This window comes from Mastigoproctus giganteus, chromosome 12 (assembly GCF_048544385.1).
Source record: "Mastigoproctus giganteus isolate SK-2022 chromosome 12, ASM4854438v1, whole genome shotgun sequence".
Classification (NCBI taxonomy): Eukaryota; Metazoa; Arthropoda; class Arachnida; order Uropygi; family Thelyphonidae; genus Mastigoproctus; species Mastigoproctus giganteus.
Genome location: NC_143586.1, coordinates 160,347,019 through 160,369,531, shown reverse-complemented (window position 1 = coordinate 160,369,531; position 22,513 = coordinate 160,347,019). Strand labels below are relative to the sequence as shown.

General features: G+C 40.6%; 1 protein-coding gene across 1 annotated transcript in view; it reads right to left on the bottom strand.

Annotated features, from left to right (window-relative positions):
* Atg10 (Autophagy-related 10) overlaps nucleotides 1-22,513 on the bottom strand; it is a 786,886-nt gene that overhangs the window by 34,570 nt on the left and 729,803 nt on the right. The window contains exon 5 of the mRNA XM_090386680.1: nucleotides 7,472-7,572. Within this exon, the coding sequence (XP_090242806.1) occupies nucleotides 7,472-7,572 (101 nt within the window). The remainder of the gene's footprint in view (nucleotides 1-7,471; nucleotides 7,573-22,513) is intronic.

Below are 22,513 nucleotides of genomic sequence, written 5' to 3'. Positions count from 1 at the left end.
CTGTTCTTGGACCATTTCTTTGGTCCATTGTCTTGGACGAGTTCCTGGGGATGGATCTCGGCGAGGTCAAGCCCCTGGCCTTTGCTGATGATCTCGTACTGGTTATTCATTCTGATACAAGAGCCACATTGGAAGTACAAGCCAACTTTGCACTGGGAAAACTTCAAGACTGGGCTGCCATGCACAAATTAACAATCTCCAGTGAAAAAACAAAGTCAATCCTTCTAAAAGGAAAGCTCCAAATCCGACGGCCACCAGTGATGAAAATTAACAACACCCCAATCCGTCTCTACACAGAAATCAAGTATCTGGGCCTGCATCTAGACGCCAACTTATCCTTCATCCCCACTTAAAATACCTGTCAGCTAAAATCCGAAAATACAATGCAATGATAAGGCGGATTAGCAGAGCGGATTGGGGCCTAAAGAATAAAGCTGTGTCATTAATATATAAGGCAGTATATGTCCCGATCGTGTGCTATGGAGCCTCCATCTGGTGTGAAAAGGCAATCCTGGAAAAGAACAAGCGCAAGCTTGATTCCATTCAAAGGTTTATGTTATTATCGGTTACCAGGGCGTGCTGTACTGTCAGCACCCCTGCATTACAAGTCATTGCAAGATACTTACCTCTCTATCTGGAAGTTGTCAAGAGGGGTCTCTTCCAGCGCCTGAAGAAGGGAATCCCAACTCAATTGTTAAACCTGCAATTGAACCATGCATATGACCCTAAGAAGGAAAGAAGAAAAATTGCAGACCACTACAAAACCTCTGGCAAGAAACATGGGACACAACGCCTAAAGGAGCAATCACCAAAAGGTTTATTCCCTCAATTAGTCGGACTTCCCCAAAGCCTCCTCCCTGGTACTCGCCTGGATTGCAAGTCACCTTCCTGCTTACAGGCCATGGACCGTTCCAGCAAAAACTAACAGCCATGGGAATAGAAAATAACCCATATTGCCACTGTGGTGAAGAGGAGTCCTGGGAACACCTTATGTACGAGTGACTCACTTACGACAACGCTAGACTTCAATTTCTCACTGATATTCAAGGAACCCCGGCAATCAGGAGTCAACTTTACTTCAAGAAGAGGCCACATACCTAGCCTTAACACGCTACGCCCAGGCTGTTTTCAATTGTAGAAGAGCAAGACTTGCGGAACTCAGGGCAGAACAGAATAACGTGCCAACCCTGCGATCCCCTACGGGGATAGGATAATGCAATTTACCCTGGGTGTAGGATACTCACAAGAGCACCTGCTCCTGTAATTTCCAACTCCCTTCTCCATCCTCTTCCTTAGAGTGGACTGCCTTCTCTCTTTGGTCCACTCCAACTTCTGTTCCCCACATTTGACCTCTCCTTCTTCTCTTACTCCCCCCATATGCTCTCTTATCTTTTTATTTTATTTATTTTTATTTATTTATTTTTTTTTTTTACAGCCTCAACTTTTTTTTTTTCACTCTTCATTTTATTTATGATTTTTTATTTTATTTATTTTTATTTTTTTATTTTATTATAATTTTTTTTTTATGGCTTCTGTCAGGTAGCTCAGGCAACCCTGGCAGAGGCAGCCAGAGTATAATGGGCAGCCTGGCTCACCTCCCAGTGGTTGTGGCGGGCAACGTGGAGTCCCAGTAGGGGCCTCGCGGCCAAGCAGCCAGACACAACAACAGAACAAAGCACAATACTACATTAACCAGACATTACACTTTTTTTCTGGCTGTGCAGTAGTTCTGCATTTCATCACAGAGTACATATGGTGCAGATGTGGGAAACCACCGGTGGCGCCTGAACCTAAATACTATGCCACTATGCCACTAGTCTGTGCGCTCCCAGGCCTTTGCTGATGATTTGGTCCTCACCATTGCTGCAGATAGTAGGGCCCAGCTAGAGGAAAAGGCCAATCAGGCAATGCTGATATTGCAAAACTGGACCTGAACCCACTGCCTGACGATATCAGCAACAAAGACGTCCTCCATCCTGCTAAAAGGCAAGCTTGATATACGTAGACCGCCACAAATAAAGGTGGGACCTACCACAATAAAATTAGTGACCCAGTTAAAATATTTAGGGGTTATACTGGATGGTAATCTTACCTTTAAACACCATCTAACTTATATCAGAGCCAAAATTAAAAGATACTCTGGATTGGTGGTGAGGATCGCCAGGCGGGACTGGGGTTTAAACCAACGCACCCTGTCATTGTTTTATAAAACAACCTTTCTACCGATCATCACTTACGCCTCAGCAATATGGTTTCCCAAAACAGCAACTGTAGTAAACCGACGCATCCTTGATGCAACGCAAAGAACCATCCTACTGACAGTTACACGTGCTTGTAGAACAACCAGGGCCCACGCACTGCAGGTCTTGGCCGGGGCTCTCCCCCTTGACTTAGAGATCACGCGTAGCGGAATGAACTACCACATAAAGAAAGGAATACCTTGTACATACCATGGTTATACTGTGGACGTTAATGCACCACAAAAAAATGAAAAGACAAGACTGCAAAAACACCTGATGCAAGTTAGGCAGGAGCGCTGGGCCAACTCAAATAAGGGAAATATCACCAGGAAATTCATTCCGAACATCGACAGGATGTACCCCAGTCCCCCAACTTGGTTTCAACCTGGCTTATACACCACCTATTTACTGACTGGTCACGGGGCCTTTAAAGCCAAGCTGACAGCGCTGGGGATTGAGGTGGATCCGAGCTGTGCCTGTGGGGAGCTTGAGTGCTGGGAGCAGATTATGTACGATTGCACCCATTATGAGGACCTCAGGTGCAGACTGATCACTGCAATAGACTACCTCCCCAAGAACTTGGAATCACATCTATTGGACTCACTAGAGGAATACAGGGAGCTAAAGGAATATGTCCAAAAAGTATTTGGTAGGCGTAAAACACTGATAGCCATCTACAGAAGAAGAAGATAAAAATAAAAAATAATAAAATAAAATAAATAAATAAATAAAAAGAGACAAAGAACAAGCGTGGAGAGGACTCAAGGAGAACCTCCCTCAGGAACCTGCTCACTACTAATCATCTAAAACCAGCGATCGCAAGAATAACCCCATGGAGATGCGGATCTTTCCATGATGAAGAGAACCACAGCCATTGATAACAGACTAACAACGGACCTGACCAGTGTTCATAGCTGAGGACAAATCTGGATACTAAAGGCTACCGATGACAGAGAAGACCGACGAAGATAGAGAAACTCCAAGTTGCTGCCTTGACGGAGCCATATTGGCTCAAGGCTCTGCACTCTCTTGTGCAGTGCAATTCTTTTACTCCCACACCCGGCAGGGGAGGGAGGTGACGGCTTGCTGTCTCCTCTCTTCCCTGCCACACCATTCCTTCCCTCTGGTGGGGCATGGGCATGCCTCACTGAATAATTGGGGATCACCTACCCTATCGACCCTCTTCTTCCTATTTCACCCCCCAGCCTTCACTCTCCCCTCCCAGCACTTTCTCTTGCACACTGTATAGCCCTACACGTCCAAAGTTAAAATACACCAAAAAAAAATTTCGCCCAACCTTTTAGGCACTTCAGAAACAGGCCTTCAGCGTCAAACCCCATATTAGCGCTTTAATGTAAGTGAACTAATATCAACCGCGGTCGTTCCAATTTTATTTTAGGTCCTAGCCACTAAAATGCCAGGAAAGTAAGTGGCAGGTCCTGCCAGAGTCATTAGGGGCCTGGCGGACAATAAGACGGATAAACAATGGGCACAACATATAACACTACTCATGACCCACACACTTCTAAATCTCTGGCTTTGACAGGGTACTGTCACCAATACATAGAATATTCGCGGAGATGGGAGAAATTCCAGGAGCCGCTAGACCCTCAATATACCTCATAGTCTGCGCGCGTATTCTGGTACCATCGAACTACGGCGCGTGCGCGGGCCGGGAAACTATAAAAAACACCCGATACTGAGTTTCGTTAAGTTAATCAGTGTAACTCTTGTTTTTCAGATGGGAAAGGCAGCGGACTTAAGCGAGTTTGACAAAGGCCAAATTGTAATGGCCAGAAGACTGGGTCAGAGCATATCCGAAACGGCACGGCTGGTGGGATGCTCACGTCAGCCGTTGTTAGTACCTACCGAAAGTGATCAGTGGAGGGAAAACCCATGAACCACTGGCGAGGTGTTTGATGATCATGGTTCATCGATGCTCGAGGTGAGCGAAGGCTCTCCCGGATGATACGTGGCAACAGAAGGACAACTGTGGCGCAACTCGCCATTAATTGGAATACTGGTGACGGGAGCAATGTGTCACAACAGACAGTACATCGAATCCCTGCTGAAAATGGGACTGCATAGCCGCAGGCCGCTCGGAGTGCGCATGCTAATCACGGTTCACCAGCGACAGAGCCTACAATAGGCATGCGAACATCGAAACTGGACCTTGAGTGATTGGAAGAAGGTCGTCTGGTCCAATGAATCACGTTTCCTGTTGCACCATATGGACGGCCGGGTAGTCTGCGCCGTTTACCTGGGGAAACGATGGTGCCTGGATGCACCGTGGGACGAAAACAAGCCGGTGGCAGCAGTGTCATGCTTTGGGCGATGTTCTGCCGGGATACCCGTGGTCCAGTCATCGATGTTCCGGGCACTCTGACGTCTACTACTTACCTAAACATGTCTGCAATCGGCTAGGTGCTGCAACCACCTTTACTTTTTAATCAATAATTACTTTGCCAATAGAACCATAACAGTCAAGGCTAAACATAGCCAAGTATCAAGATCAGCATATAGAGGGTGCCCACAGGGCTATATATTGTGTCCTTTTGCAAGGAACATGGTGCTACAGCAGTGGATTTCAGATATTTTGATAACGTCAAAATGATAGCGTACGCAGACGATCTCACCATCTTGGTCAATGGTAACTCCAGGGCCGCTGTTGAAACTACTGCAAATTTTGTTCTCCAGGATCTCTACGATTGGACTGTTACCAATAAGCTTAAAATCAGCTTGTCAAAAACAAAGATGATGATTCTTGGCTCAAAGTTGGATATCTCTCGTCCTCCGTTGGTCAAGATCAACAATATTCGTCTCCCCATAGTTAAAGAGAACAAGGTTGTAGGAGTGGTAATTGATTCCAGACTCAATTGTATTCCTCACTTGACAAACTTGTCATCTAAAATACGCAGATTTACTGGTGCAATTGTTAGGGTGTACCGTGTTGAATGGGGTTTCTCTAGAAAAACTTTAAGGACCTATTACAATGCAGTTTTCCTCCCTCTGGTCACGTATGCTGCCGGTGCGTTGTTTCACAGGGCACGGCTCAATCACTTCAAATCTAAACTCGCCTCCTTGCCATCTTGCGATGTATAGTTAAAGAATGTAGGACAGTCTCGACGCAATTTCTGCAGGTACTGGCCGGAACATTACCTTTAGACTTACAGGTTACTTATAGAGGATTTTCATACAGACTGAAAAAAAAAAAAGAGACTGAATTTCTGGGAATAACCATCAACCTTCAAGATGATACTAAAAGAGAAAGAAGGAGACTGTGGAACGAGTTAGTTAATTATCTGGCAGTCTCGATGGGATACAGCTCCTGTTGGTACAACAACGAGAAAATTTATACCAGAAATTTCATTTCTCCTGGATAAACAAGCTCAGTTGTGATTCTACATGGATATATTCACGTCTTACCTGTTGACAGGACATGGATCGATGAACCAGAGTCTTTTTAGGTTCAATTTATCACAGACCTCTGTTCTTGTGGGTCGCCAGAAAGTTGGGATCACATCTTGTTTCATTGCTCCCTGTATAACGATCTCAGACTTCCTCCTCATGCATTTACTCATTTTCAACCAGGACAGAAGTCGTCTCTGCTTCAAAACTCGAAGTCATATCAGTCATATGAATACGCCTCTGTATATATGTTGAATTCATGGGGAAGTTTCCCAGATATAATGTTATATAGGAAGATAGCAGCAGATCCGACAGGTGACTCTGACTTCGAGCCATCAGTGAAGACAGGCAAGAAGCCATAGTATTCGGCTCGGTGTGCACAATAGAGTTGTTGGTAGACAGAAGATGGAGTGATGGCCTTACCCCAAATTTCAATCTAGTAGTCGCATGATGGTATGCCAGCATGCCAGAGTGGAAGTAGTTGCCTTGGTGACTGGGCAACAATGATAGCAGCAGATCCGACAGGTGAATAAAGCCCATTAAAGTTCATCGCGTCATCGACGGGATTCGAACCCAGGCTTTTTCTACCCGGCGAGGGGAGAACGGTGTCGATACCACTGTGCTACACGCGCAGACGGTAAATAGGGTCAGCAGAGGTTTGTGTTTGTCAATTCCTAGGGTAAGAAAACAAGTCCGGGGATAGGGTAAATCCAGTAGGCGCCACAATCACTTTCGCACAGAAAAAGAACGCTACAAGGCTCAATTTCAGCAATGAAGTCTGCAGAGAATGTTTCCCCCCAACATCATCGGCCATTTTTTGTATTAAGAATTGACACCAAGACTCGCTTCAGTGAGGAAACTTATAGGATCAATATCCTCAAAGAAGAGAAATTTTTATGGGTCTTCTTCACCACGTGGCTAGGTCAATCGGTCTCACGGGATGGTTTTTTCTCCCGGAAACTCGGTTTTTCGTTCAGCAAACAGCAAATCGACCACAAAACACATACAGCGCAATGTGGCCAAAGTTATTGATGCACCTAAAAACCCAACAATAACAAACAGCTGGACGAGAAACCCATGCTACCTTCACCTGATACCGATTAACTCAACCACGTTGTGATTAAGGCCCATAAAAATTCCTCGCAACGTTGACGGAATTCGAACTCCTTTTCCAACCGGTGTGGGGAGGACGGCGATTGTAACAATTCTGCTACCCATGAGGGTATATATTATGTCTGCAAACTGTGTATTCTTTATTAGATTTGTGTATTTTTCTGGTTGAAAAACCAATGATTCCAGAAGTAAAAAATATGTGGCAGACATCCAAGATCAAGCAACATGCTCTGACAACTGCTTTCATGTTAAGGTAAAACAGAGTCGTCAATAGTGCAATGTTTGCTTCCATAGTCCTAGTAAACTTTTCGTAAGGATATTAATAGCATTTAATTTTATGTGTTAATTGGTTGAATGAGCCAATACAGCAAAATCAATATCAAAACAAACCATAATATTGCATATTAATGATATATGATAGATAATAATTCAAATTCTGTCTGTAAATTGCATGCGTAGTGCCATATGGACGAACCAGTTGTCTATTTGCAGAATGAAAAGATGTTTGATGTAAAACCCTAAAGAACATAAATCCTATATGATTCTGCTCTTTCACCACGTACCTTTTTAAGGTGGTTCATGTTCTTTTTCGTCCCTCAACAAAACCGATGGAAGAATGCAAGCAATTTACAGACACGATATACAAACACGCTCAATGCCCACGTTAGCAAAAATTAAACAAATCCAATGGCACTTAAGACTACACTTACCTCTTTTGGGAATTTTCTTCTTCATGTGAAAACAGTTTCATGAGATCAGCTGTTCGGCATGGATGCAGCATAAAATATGGAATTCCTAATAATGGATGTTCCTAGAGAGAAAAAGAAAAGCGAAATGTCTTATTTGAGACGAAGAGTGCAAAACTTCTGAATTCTACTGATATATTATTAGCATTCTGAACTCCGGTGCTTTTCTATTTGTATACGCGCCCCCTTATGGGTAGTACAGTTGATATAATCACCCTCCTCCCTATACCGGGTGGAAAAGACCTGAGTCCGAATGCTATTTTGCATAGAAAACTCTATGCAAGCTTCACCTTAGGCTTCCATGGATTTTTTCTCCTGGGAATGGGGTTTTTCATCTAGTTGACATCATGGCGTTTTTCATCACCAAAGACACAGATCAATAATCTGGCGGTAACTTTATCTCCTGTCCTTTCAAAATTGGAACTAGAGAACCTGTTTACAGAAAATTCCCAGTAAGAGATCTAACTAACCGCCAGATTACTGATCTGTGTCTTTGGTGATAACTTAATCATACATTACATAGAATAAGCTGCGTTTACAAGATTATAGGATCACAGTAGTTCTTTAATTCATTTAAATAAATTCAAAAATGAAGTTCTACGTACGAATTAGTATTACTTGTATTCAATTTTTTTTTAAAAAAAGTCAAAATATAAATATAACATTCTTCTTCTTCCAGTCACAGTTCCCTGAGGAGCTGTTGTGGCCACCAACAAATTCCTCCAACTGCATCGCTCATATGCTATATGAGCAGCATCGCAAAGTGTCACGCCCAGAAGTTCACTAATCCTATCCTTCCACCTAGTTGCAGTTCTTCCTCTGCACCTCTTCCCCTCGATTTTTCCTTCCATTATATTTTTCAACAGAAAGTCTTCCCTTCTTACTATATGACCAAAAAACTTAAATTTTCTTTTGTTGATGCTACGAAGAAGAATTTTAGGCCTGCCAATTATTCAATACCCAATCATTTGTTCTTCTAGCCAAGTAAGAAATACGGAATAATCTCCTGTAACACCACATTTCAAATCCCTCAATTTTCTTCCTGTCAACTCTTTTCAGATTCCATCCTTCACATCCATAAGTGGCAACTGGAAAAATTAACGAATCAATGATTCTCAGTTTCGTCTTTAGGGGCAGATCATGATTTCTCCATAATTTTATCAGATCAGCGACCAACGTTTTAGCAATTGCCTGTCGTCCCATTACATCGTTTGAACAGTCACTATTATTAGATATAAGATCCTAATTTAAAATGTAAGAATTAAAACAGAACAGTTATCAAAAGGACATAATTTATTTTTAAAATATTCAATAAAAAGTTAAATGGGCTTAAATATCCATATTCTGTTTCATAAGAAATGTTAGGGGGCTTAGAGGGGAACAGGTATCCTGTGTGTTATCAGATACTCAGCCTAAAACACTGATGGATCCAATATCTCTCTATTACAGAAGATTTAGGAGAAGTCCAGTTGGCCTGCCTCCCTAAAATCCACTCATGCACACCTTCTCGATGGTAAGCTCTGTTACGTCACTTAGGTGGCAACGAACGTGTAGAGTGGTTCTCTTCAAGACGCCTGGTCAGCGTGAAGAGGAAAAGACCAAACCCTCCAGCAATGAGAGCACAACAATACAAATGGCCCTCAGTCCCCAGCAGCTTTCACTCTCCCTCTTACGGCAGCGAGAGGATCAGAGTGGAAGCAGAGGGTGCTAAGAATCTCTGGGTAAGACCAGGCTGCCATGCACGGAAATTGAACTTGGCCTGTTATAACGTACGTTATAACGAATTGTAGAAGGAAGGGTATTGCGGCACAGTTCAACCAGTTTTCTGTAAACCTAGACGTGCCAGTGAAAGAAGACAACACTAGATTAAGAAACCAGTTCCTCCAGGAATGGCAAAACGAATGGACTAATGCCAACACTGGAAGAATTACTACCCTTTTTATACCTCAAGTTTCCGAATTTGACAAAAAACATTGGCCCTGGTTTAACCCGGGTCTTCACCTAACTTTCCTTTTATCCGGGCATGGTAGCTTAAACTCAAAGTTATTTACTCTGGGTTTGGCTGCGTCTCCTCTCTGTAAATGTGGCTCAGAGGAGACAGTCCAACATATAATCTTAGAATGTCGATATTATGTAGACATTCGATTTGAACTTCAGGCATTGACCGAAGTTTACGATGTAAATAACTTCACCAAGTTTTTAGAATGTAAAGAAAATTATGAGGCACTGGCTAACTTTGCAGACAAGGCTTTCCGCAGAAGGAAAGGACTTGCCGGCTGAGAATAAATATGTAATGTAATAAGTGTACTACCACTGTATATAGTTGCCTCCTTGGTATTAATCGTATTGTTACAAGACCTCTGATGAGGAAATGTATTTGTATTTATTGCCGGAAGGCAATATTAGCATTCAGAACATATCAGTCGATGTGCCAGGATCACTGTTGGGTGGACGGTGTCCTGGGACTTCGGCTTGTAAAAAAAAAAAAAAGGTACATAAATTGTAAATCTAAAATTGTATAAATTGTAAATCTTACATTGTATAAATTGTAAATCATAAATTGTATAAATTGTAAGATATACCGGACCTCATTGTAACCCAACTGGTAGGTTCTAACTATCTGTATAGTTGTATAAGTTGTGAAGGTTAATACAGAAATTGGTGCCTTCAACAAATTGTAATAACTTAGTTGCAAGTGTTAAGGTTATATAATATGTTTGTATTCATTCCTGTGAAGATGCTGGATCAAGATGTTTTGTAAAACCACAAATTGTAAATAATGTACAGTTACTCTTCAGCGGCGGATAGGGGAAACCCTGGAGCCCGCAGATAATAATAAAATACTACTTTGAAATAACGTACGATCACTCATCGGTGAAGACAGGATATTAGAGCTGGAAAAGGAATTAGAAAATGTGAATTGGAATATCATCGGTTTGGCTGAAACAAGAAGAAGAAATGAATCACTTATAAGTTTATCAAGTGGAAATCTGCAATGGAAACAGTGAAAGGAGTGAAGGTGGAGTTGGGTTTCTGGTCCATAAAGATTTTAAAAACAACATTTTGGAATTGGTGAAAGAAATAAAAGAAGTGAAAGACTTGTGGAATTTGCAGAATCTCAAGGAATGTCAGTAATGAACACTTTTTTCACGAAAAGGGTGAACAGAAAGTGGACATGGAAGAGTCCAAATGGATTAACAACTAATGAAATCGACTTCATCCTCACTAACAGAAGATATATTGTGAATGATGTTACCGTCCTGAATAAGGTAAATGTTGGAAGTGATCACAGAATGGTAAGATGTACACTTGATATAGATGTAGGAAAGGAAAAAACTGACTCTCGTAAATAATACAAAGGTCTTTGAGATAACAGAAGAGGAGAAAAAGCAGTATATACTGGAACTTAAGAACAAGTTTGAGCTTCTGCAGACTGTTCAGGACCAAGATATCGATGAGAAATATTACAACTTTCTGAAAGTGATAAAGCCCAAGAAACCTATAGGGAAACAGAAATCCAAAGAAGAAAAAATTAGTCAAGAAACACTTGTCATGATGAACCGAAGACGACAAATGAAAAGCACGAAAAACACTGACAGGGAGAAAATTGAGTATACTGAGTTATGCAAAGCCATTAGAAAAAATGACTCAGAGAGGACATAAGAAGATTTTTAACACAAGAAAAGTAGAACAAGCATTAAGGGAAAACAAAGGATTTAAATCAGCAGCCATGAGCAGTAATACAGAAAGACAAATGATACTGAAACTGAAGAATAGCGATGGTGTACTTATAAACAGCAGAGAAGGCATAATTCAAATAGCAGAAGACTACTATAGAGAATTATACAAGGAGCGAGGGAATGATACCAGCAGTGGGGAACATGGATTGCAAAGTAGCAACACATACGACATACCCGATATTCTTCCTGATGAGGTAGAACATGCATTGAAGAAAATGAAGAATCAGAAAGCCCCGGGGGAAGATGAAGTTACTGTAGAGTTGTTAAAATTGGGAGGAAGAGACATAACACAAAAACTGGCAAGGCTCTCCACAAAGTGCATTAGAAAAGGTGTGATGCCAAAGCAGTGGAATAATGCAATCATAGTTTTGCTGCTTAAGAAAGGAGATAAATCAGAAATTGGAAATTATAGACCAATTAGCTTGTTATCCCATATCTACAAATTGTTCACAAGGGTCATTACTAATAGATTAGAAAGAATACTTGATGAGAATCAACTGAAAGAGCAAGCTGGCTTTAGGACAGGATTCTCAACTATGGATCACCTTCACGTAATATCACAGCTAATGGAGAAAGCAAACGAATATAAAACACCATTATGCCTGGCATTTGTGGATTATGAAAAGGCATTTGACTCCATACAGCATAACGCAATGTTTCGGGCACTGGAAAGACAAGGCATAGATACTCCATATATTATGATTTTGAAGAAAATATATGAGAGTGCTACATCCTTTATTAGACTAGACAAAGACAGTAACAAATTTAAAATCGAGAAAGGAGTTCGACAAGGAGACACAATATCTCTGAAGCTGTTTACTGCCGCCCTTGAGGAAACTTTCAGAAGATTAGACTGGTCGCAGAAAGGAGTCAATGTGAACGGAGAGTACCTAAACCATTTACGATTTGCAGATGACATTGTGGTCATAAGCCAGGATCCCAAAGAATTAGAGGAAAATCTTAATCAGTTATGCACAGTTAGTAAGGATTTTGGACTAAAGATGAATATCGCTAAAACAAAAGTAATGATGAACAAGTATGCCACGGAAAGGGAAATAATGATTGAAGGAGCAGTAATTGAAAAGGTGGAGTCATATATACTTATCTGGGACAAGTTATTAGCTGTAATAATGATAAATGGCTGGAAGTCCAGAGAAGAATAAATTTTGGATGGATAGCATTCAGGAAATATAGTCACATACTGAAGAGCAATATCCCAGTTTGTCTGAAACGTAAAATAATGAATCAATGTATACTCCCCACCATGACTTATGGAAGTGAAACTTGGGCACTCACCAAAAGAATGGAAGAGAAGCTAAGAACTACACAGCGAAGAATGGAACGAATTATATTGGGAATCAGACTGTTAGATAAGAAAAGAAACACATGGATTAGGCAGCAAACTCAAGTAAAGGACATTCTTATCAAAACTAAAGAACTAAAATGGTCTTGGGCAGGACACATAGCTCGAAGACATGATGACAGATGGACTAAGAAAATAACAGAATGGTATCCAAGAGGAGCTAGAATAAAACCTGGATGACAAAGGCGGAGATGGATAGATGAAATTCATGAGTTTGTGGGTAGTAAATGGATGGCCAGTGCTCAAAAAAGAAGGAACTGGAAAGTTGCTGGAGAGGCCTTCATCCTGCAGTGGATTGAAAATGGCTGATGATGATGATGATGAAGAAATGTTAACATATTATTCTTAGGAGTGTTAAATGTAAGGGTAAGAACCCTAGTTTGGACTAGTTTTCCCTCTTACGCAGCCTTAATATACCATTTTGGCCCCTGCTCCGACAAGACGGGAGGTCCCGGACTGGCCGACTGGGATCAATCGGCCGGTGGTTCTTCTGCTAGGGTCACTTACTTTCCAATAAGTCTCTCTCTTCAAAAAGTACATGTGAAGATACTGAAGCAGAGAGTCGTTGAAAATTAGATTGTTTAATACTTTATTTATACAAATATACTCAGTGATCACTGAATTATGACCGTGTTGGGTCACCGTTCGCTTGGATAATAGCCGCATTTCGCTAGGCATTAACTCCACTAGATGTCTGAAGTTGTCGTTAAGGTCTGGCCATGTTGCCTGCAAGCCATTCCACAGTGTGGTAACAGATGACGGTTGCGTATTCATACGCTTCAAATACATCCCACTGGCGTTCAACTGAATTAAGTTCACACGAATTTGGAGGCCAATCAAGATGGGTGATGTCTTCGCTGTGTTCTTCGACCCACAGAAAGATGCGGCCACAAAAGATGCTTGGCAACAGCATACCAATCTACATCACTGATGCCAACAGAGGCACCAAAGACTGTTCGGAATGGCACAAGAAGACGAGTTCCTTATTATTCCAGCAGGGTTAAAGCTAGCCAGAAAGTCGCCAAGGAATGTGTTAATTAAATTTCTAAGTAAAGCAATTTAAATATGCGTTTCAAATCGTCAACTTTTAAATATTTTTTATCCTGTTTATTTAATGATTAATTATTAGTCTCTTCACAGAACCGCCTTGATTTTAAAAATTTACTACTTGTTTCAGAAGTGAAACAAGTAATGAACTCGGCCGCGGTCATCATACAAGATTTCGTTTAATAAAAAAGGGTGATCCTTATGAGAGGGATCCTGCATTTCTCTAATTAAGCTGAGAGAGTGGGTGTAAACTATATATTTTGCAGATGGGTAAAGAGTCAAATTTTCTAGAGCTAATTTTATTGCATGTAGTTCCACTGAAAAGTTGCTGTACTTAGGTGGAAGAGAAACTGATGTGATACCAGAGGGAAACACTGCTGCTGCTATGGTTGAATGAGATTTGGACCCATCCGTATACATCGGTAAGAAGTCAGCATGGTTCTGAATATGGCTTGCATGGAGTTGTTGCACAGTTAGAGTTGGTAAACGATTCTTTCCCCATTGCAGAAAATAAGATCACAGGTCAGCTGAGGAAAGGAAGTCCATGGTGGGAGAGAGCAATTTTTTACCTGTTGTTTATTGTGGAGAGGAACATTCCAATTCTGTGATATATGTAGGAGCCGTGGGCCTGCTCGACTTATTTTACTTGGTTTATTTCTATAGAAATTGAATAGTGGTGGATTAAAGAGGTATGGCTAAATAGGATGTGGAGAGCAACTTTGTATTTTTTTGCATATTTAAATAATAGCAATCTTCTGTGGAGGTACAGAGGGGGCTCATGGGCTTCAATATATAGGATATGACTTGGAGATATCCTATAAGCACCAAGTGCAATCCGCAGTGCATTGTGTTGTATAGGATCCAGCCAGCGTAATACACTCGTTCGGGCAGAATCAAAAACCGGAGCACCATAATACAAACAGGATCTAATAAATGTTCTATATAGGAACAGCAAAGTCGTAAAATCTGCTCTCCAAGACAGGGCAGATAAAGCTCTTAGCATGTTCAGCTTTTTGAGACAGGCAGTGCGTAAAAATTTAATGTGCTCAAGGAAGTGTAACTTGCTGTCAAGGATTAATCCCAAGAATCTGTTATTGTTTGCAATCGGAATGGTGAATTTGAGATCTGAAGTTCAGAATCTGTATGCAATATAAGTTGATTGAAAAAGCGGATAGCAACTAGTGGAAACCGCGGAACTCCTTCCTGTAATGAGAATATAATAGAAAGGGAGTTTTGATTTCGAACCTGGAAAGAGCGGCTCTGAAGGAAGGTTTCTAATGAATATAGGCAAGTTGCCTCGTAGATCAAGAGTATGAGGTCACTGAGAATGCCATAACGCCAGGCCAGGTAGTGTTAAATGTCTTCTGTATATCTATGTAGACCATAACAAAGCATTTGTTTTTCACAAAGGCATTGCGCATTTCAGATTCAGCCTTGATCATCAGATCTAATGAGGACCTGCTTTTGTGAAAGCCATGCTGAATATTACCTATTAGATGTTGACTTTCAATGATCTAAACTCATCATCATCATCATCATTTTTAATCAACTGCAGGATGAAGGCTTCTCCAGCAACTTTCCAGTTCCTTCTTTTTTGAGCACTGGCCATCCATTTACTACCCACAAACTCATGAATTTCATCTATCCATCTCCGCCTTTGTCATCCAGGTTTTATTCTAGCTCCTCTTGGATACCATTCTGTTATTTTCTTAGTCCATCTGTCATCATGTCTTCAAGCTATGTGTCCTGCCAAAGACCATTTTAGTTCTTTAGTTTTGATAAGAATGTCCTTTACTTGAGTTTGCTGCCTAATCCATGTGTTTCTTTTCTTATCTAACAGTCTGATTCCCAATATAATTCGTTCCATTCTTCGCTGTGTAGTTCTCAACTTCTCTTCCATTCTTTTGGTGAGTGCCCAAGTTTCACTTCCATAAGTCATGGTGGGGAGTATACATTGGTTCATTATTTTACGTTTCGGACAAACTGGGATATTGCTCTTCAGCATGTGACTATATTTCCTGAATGCTATCCACCCAAAATTTATTCTTCTCTTGACTTCCAGCCATTTATCATTATTACAGCTAATAACTTGTCCCAGATAACTATATGACTCCACCTTTTCAATTACTGCTCCTTCAATCATTATTTCCCTTTCTGTGGTATACTTGTTCATCATTACTTTTGTTTTAGCCATATTCATCTTTAGTCCAAAATCCTTACTAACTGTGCATAACTGATTAAGATTTTCCTCTAATTCTTTGGGATCGTGGCTTATGACCACAATATCATCTGCAAATCGTAAATGATTTAAGTACTCTCCGTTCACATTGACTCCTTTCTGCGATCAGTCTAATTTTCTGAAAGCTTCCTCAAGGGCAGCAGTAAACAGCTTCGGAGATATGTCTCCTTGTCGAACTCCCTTCTCAATTTTAAATTTCCTACTGTCTTTGTCTAGTCTAATAAAGGAGGTAGCACTCTCATATATTTTCTTCGAAATCATAATATGTGTGGTATCTATGCCTTGTCTTTCCAGTGCCCGAAACATTGCCTTATGCTGTATGGAGTCAAATGCCTTTTCATAATCCACAAATGCCAGGCATAATGGTGTTTTATATTCATTTGCTTTCTCCATCAGCTGTGATATTACGTGGTGATCCTTAGTTGAGAATCCTGTCCTAAAGCCAGCTTGCTCTTTCGGTTGATTCTCATCAATTATTCTTTCTAATCTATTAGTAATGACCCTTGTGAACAACTTGTAGATGTGGGATAACAAGCTAATTGGTCTATAATTTCCAATTTCTGATTTATCTCCTTTCTTATGCAGCAAAACTATGATTGCATTATTCCACTGCTTAGGCGTCACACCTTTTCTAATGCATTTTGTGAAAAGCCTTGCCAGTTTTTGTGTTATGTCTCTTCCTCCCAATTTTAACAACTCTACAGTAACTTCATCTTCCCCCGGGGCTTTCTGATTCTTCATTTTCTTCAATGCATGTTCTACCTCATGAGGAAGAATATCGGGTATGTCGTATGTGTTGCTATTTTGCAATCCATCTTCCCCATCATTCCCTTATACAAGGAGCAGGGGAATGATGCCTGTTGGCATCATTCCCCTGCTCCTTGTATAATTCTCTATAGTAGTCTTCTGTTATTTGAATTATGCCTTCTCTGCTGTTTATAAGTACACCATCGCTATTCTTCAGTTTCAGTATCATTTGTCTTTCTGTATTACTGCTCATGGCTGCTGATTTAAATCCTTTGTTTTCCCTTAATGCTTGTTCTACTTTTCTTGTGTTAAAAATCTTCTTATGTCCTCTCTGAGTCATTTTTTCTAATGGCTTTGCATAACTCAGTATACTCAATTTTCTCCCTGTCAGTGTTTTTCGTGCTTTTCATTTGTCGTCTTCGGTTCATCATGACAAGTGTTTCTTGACTAATTTTTTCTTCTTTGGATTTCTTTTTCCCTATAGGTTTCTTGGGCTTTATCACTTTCAGAAAGTTGTAATATTTCTCATCGATATCTTGGTCCTGAACAGTCTGCAGAAGCTCAAACTTGTTTTTAAGTTCCAGTATATACTGCTTTTTCTCCTCTTCTGTTATCTCAAAAGACCTTTGTATTATTTACGAGAGTCAGTTTTTTCCTTTCCTACATCTATATCAAGTGTACATCTTACCATTCTGTGATCACTTACAACATTTACCTTATTCAGGACGGTAACATCATTCACAATATATCTTCTGTTAGTGAGGATGAAGTCGATTTCATTAGTAGTTAATCCATTTGAACGCAGAAATTGGAACAATTGGGATCTTAGGAAATATTCTAAGATGGATCGTAGGGTGGCTGCAGACAGAGGATTGTGATTAATGTTCTCTCTTCAGGTTGGGGTAACGTTAAAAAGGGTCTACCAAGAATTGGTTCCTGGGACTACCGTTGTTTCTAATTTTCATAAATTACGCGGAAGGAAGGGGTTTCAAAATTCGCAGATGACCTAAAGATTGGGAGTGGTTAAAGATCAGGGCCAAGCAGTCCTCCTTCAGGAGCACTTGGGTAGGCTTCAAAGGTTGTCCGAAAAATGGCAACTACGTTTTAACGCAGCAAAATGTAAGACGAATTAGAGAACGTTTGTTCGTAGAATTGGAAGAACATAATCCCAGTGTATAATTGTATGACGGCATTTAGAATAATGTCTAAATATAGAGTCCGCGCCTATAAAAATACATCGATTTTCATTGACTCCAGATGAGCTAACGTCTCTCCACTTCACTAAGGAGGTGCCAAAGACATGATGGGCAACTACAGACCAGTAACGCTGCCTTCAGTGGTGAGAAAGATCACAACGTCTGTGGTTAAGTAGTCTATTGGCTTAATCATACGGGACCATCTCGATAGGAATGATATCTTTGATGGATCACAGCACTGGTTCGTGAAGGGGGAGTTTTCACGAACCAGTGCTGCGTCGTCAGACGGCAAACTGTTAGTGTCTATCAATCATTCTCTACAGTACCATCTAGGAAAATCGTATGTATCGGTCATAGGTACTGTTAGTAATTAGCTGGTTTAAAAAAAATAATAAATTAACGGCAAAAGGGGCTGCTATGGCCATTTGTGCCTTTCACTTTCTTTATTCATTACCGATATTTTGAATTCAAGGCCGGATAACTTTACAAACAGCAGTTAAAAACAAGTATACAGAGACCAATTCGATTCAGAATAATTCTGCCAGAGTTGCATTTATATATCTCAATACTGTGTTCCCGTAAATGTGAGAGGAACACGAAGTATGTCCGTTTATCAGCTTCTAAAAGGTACTCTACGAGGTATGTTTTATTTATTTTATTTTATTTTTTGTAAGTGAATAGTGATAACGTGGTCATTGATGTGGGTCTTCCTCAGTGACCAAACAGAGACGATTTAGCCGGACAGCCGACGAGCTCATGTTTTCTTTTTTTTTTTTTTTTTCTGTATTTGTTATTGGTATGAGTCTGCCATATATATTTCCATCCTTTGGGCTTGACATGCAGTGTATAATGGACATGTAATCGATAAATGGAACTTTTATTTGATATATATCGGTTGGGTGTGTTTTGCAGCTATATCTGCGCATTTATTTCCAGTGACCCTCAAATGACTTGGAATTGGCATTGATATAATATTTTTCAGGGCAGGATAAGCGAAGTAGTATGTTCGCAGCTATCTCACTTTGAGCCCTCCCGGGTACCATAGTGCATATAAGCACAGTCCTGCTCACAATGTATGGAAAAGGCTCGAGTTCGAATTCCACAAATTGAATTACGCGAGAATTTTTGTGGGTCACAACGTGACAGTCAGTCTCATGAGAAAGTGACATGGTTTTTCCTCCAAAAACTCAGGTTTTTTTTTATCCAGCAAACAGACAAAATGATATTCAGTTAGGCTGTTTAGTGAGTATCTAAGACATTAAATCCCTTTGTGTACTCTCCCGGATATTCTGGTATAAGTATCAATCAACCAGATTCTTCAAAAACTGTTATCATATATGGCCTATTTCCAGTCCATTTATTCCAGTCTGTGGCAGGGAAGTTGAAGTCGCCCAAAATTAGATAATCATACTTTCGACCCTATTTCAGACCATACTCAACTCAACATCGGCATTACTCTCATATGACTCAGGCAATTTTGCTGCCATATTAGAGCAGTTTTGATGAGAATCATACACCACTCCCAAACACATACTATTCATCGAAATGAAATTCTTCATCTCGTATCACTGAGTGGCACTATACCTCTGTAAGCCCAAAGTGGGTTCAAGCCCCCGTGACTGCTAAATACGATTACCATTTGCATCGATTGATTTATTGTAAACTCCACTGACCTTGTGGTCGTGCAGGAGTATAAACAAGAACATATTTTATGAAGTTATTTTATGAGTGTTTTCAAATGTGGTTCTAGACAGCTGGTGAATTTAAAAAAACAAAAAAAAAAACCTCTATATCCTCCAAGTGACTACAATCTTTATAAAATACCGTCAATTACATAAGGCCGGCCATGCTGAGAAGAATCCCCACTCTATAAATCTAGGTTGGTTGGTTGTTGTTTTAGGTGCTGCATCAGCAACCTAGGATACATTATATATAGTGCAATAATGTCTCTAAATTTCGTGTGTTCGGTGGTCAAGTTTGCCGTTTGCTGGAGGAGAAACCCGAGTTTCCTGGAGAAAAAACCATGCTACTCTCGCCTGAGTCCTACTAACTCAGACACGTTGTGATAAAGACATAAAAATTCCTCGCGCCATTGATGGGATTCGAACTCAGGTTTACGCACTCTAAGCATAGAGTTAATCTACAAGGCTTTCATCATGAAATCGCTCCTGTGATGGCTGGACACGAATTGCAGACATAAGAACATTTTGCTCTATTTCGTGAAACATTTTCAACATGGCCTTAAGTTTCATAAATCATTTTAAGCTTTAAATCATTAGTCCTCACACGTATTGTAATACATCCACTAGGACCAGTAAAAGCTGATAAGCCATCGCGAGAAGCACATCAAATCACTGTCCTCCCCACGCTGGGTGGAAAGGACTCGGGTTCGAATCCCATCAATGACATAAGGAATTTTTATGGGCCTTTTTCACAACATGGTAGCATGGGATTTTTCTTCAGAAACCTTGGGTTTTCTGAAATTTGTCTGTTTGTTTTCAGCAAATAGGAAAATCGACCTCAGAACACACGCAATTTACAGACATAATACAGTATATACAGCGCGATATGGACTAGGTCGCTCACGCGCCCGAAAACCCTACAATAACAACAAGCTAATAAACTTGTTCCATTGCCAGTTTTTACTCCCTGTAGACATATTCTCATTCTATGCCACGTGTCTTTCTTACTCCGTCTCCCTTATGAGTTCACAATCAAGACTACCTCCTGGAACCAAAGCATTCTGCACCAGTTGATCCATTTCGAGAATTGAATTCGAGAGCACGTGGCTCGACATGGCATCGTATACATAAATCTGTGACGAAACAGAAGACTGAATAAACTCGAGGTCATCAACTCGCTTCCTCAGAGACTCAGTCATGCCTGGCAGTATCTCGAGTTTTAAATTTAGTTCACCGCACACTTGACATTTTGCACAAACAAATATCTCTCCACCAACTAGCAAAGGTTGGGTATACATGCGACAGTAAGTGCAAGCTGTACCTCACAGGAGAATCACCACAATGTCATCTTTCCGGTAGTATTACTAATGTTTCTTGATGAATTCATAATCTCTTTTAAATATAACTTATATTACAGTTATCTAATTATAAATAAGCTCTTTGTGACTCACTGATCGAAGAACTAAAATGTTTTTTTTTTTTTTTAAATTGACATTACCAGATATATGTATGGTGTGCAATGTAATTTGTCACAATGGCATATGAGACCACAATCCTCTTGGTATTACCAAGTAAATACCGAACTTCTTCCTGGGGTTTCTTAGCCGATCTAGTCATGGGGAAGATAGGTGATTTTTCAGAATGGTGTTGTTGTGTTGGAGCACATTTAGTAGGTGGCACAAGAGAAAACAAAGGAGTTAACTGGTGTGTCGAAAGCAACCATCTGAAAAGTGTACAGTGAGTAGAAGACGAAAGGATAATGCAACTCTAAAAGTAAAAAGCTGTGGCACAAAGTGGGTACTCCAATAACGAGACCGTAGGAATATAATACGAATTGTGCGTCAGAATAAAAGGTCCAGTGACAATGACTGAAAACTTCAATTTGGTAAAAGAAAGAAAGACAATTTCCAACCGAAATATGGGGAGGAGCTGAGGAATCTGGAATTGATAGCCCTGTGCCTATCTGAAAGCCACTTATTTATGGAAAAAATCAAAAGATTCGATGAGAGTGGTGTCGCCAATGCTCGACTGTGGAACAATGGGAAAAGATCATGCGGTCTGACCAGTCTTGATTTACACGTTCTGCATCAAAGGTAGAGTGAACGTGTGGAGTGAACCCCATTAAGCAAAGCATTCAGACTGTTTCGGGTCCATCACTCAAGCTGATGGAAACATGGGACGGGGTATGTTCTGTTGACTGGGTCCGTTCATACCGTTAGAAATTAGTGTTATCTCTAATGAATATATTTCTGTTGCATCGAACTAACTTCACCCTGCAGTGCTTCATTTTTACTTGGATTGAGATGGATTCTTTTAAGAGTAAAACGCAACTATCCACAAAAAATTGTATCTGTATGGGTCGAGGAAAATTCCCTAGATTTCTAATATCTACCGTGTGGCCTTATTCTCCAGATCGAAACCAAACACAGGTTCTCTGTGATACGTTCAAGCTTTACAGTTCTCTATTGACCAGAATACAGCAGCTGAGAAATATCCTGATGAAAGAATTGTGACATGTGGAGTTGGACTTCCTCAGATACCTAGTGGATTCCATACCACGACGTGCGCGTGCTGTAATTCAGGAAAAACAGTGGCCCTAGTAGATACAAGTCTGACGTAGCCGAGTGGTCAGGAGTGCGAGTGTAGTGGCACGCGTTCTTTGAGAGGATTGAGGTTCAAGCCCGTGACTGCTAAATACGATTAACATTTGTATTGATTGATATGTTGTAAACTCCACTGACCTGGTGGTCGTGCCGGAGTATAAACAAGAATACATATATATAGACTGAACATACACTGAGTGATCACTGGATTATGACCACCTACCTAATACTTGGTAGGTCCTCCTTTTGCCCTCAGTATAGCAGCTATCCGACGTGGCATTGTTTCAACAAGATGCCGGAAGCATTCGGGAGGTATAGCCAACCAAGCTGTGTGTAATGCGGCTAGCAATGCAGGTATTGAGGTGATTGGTGTATCCAGACGCCAGATA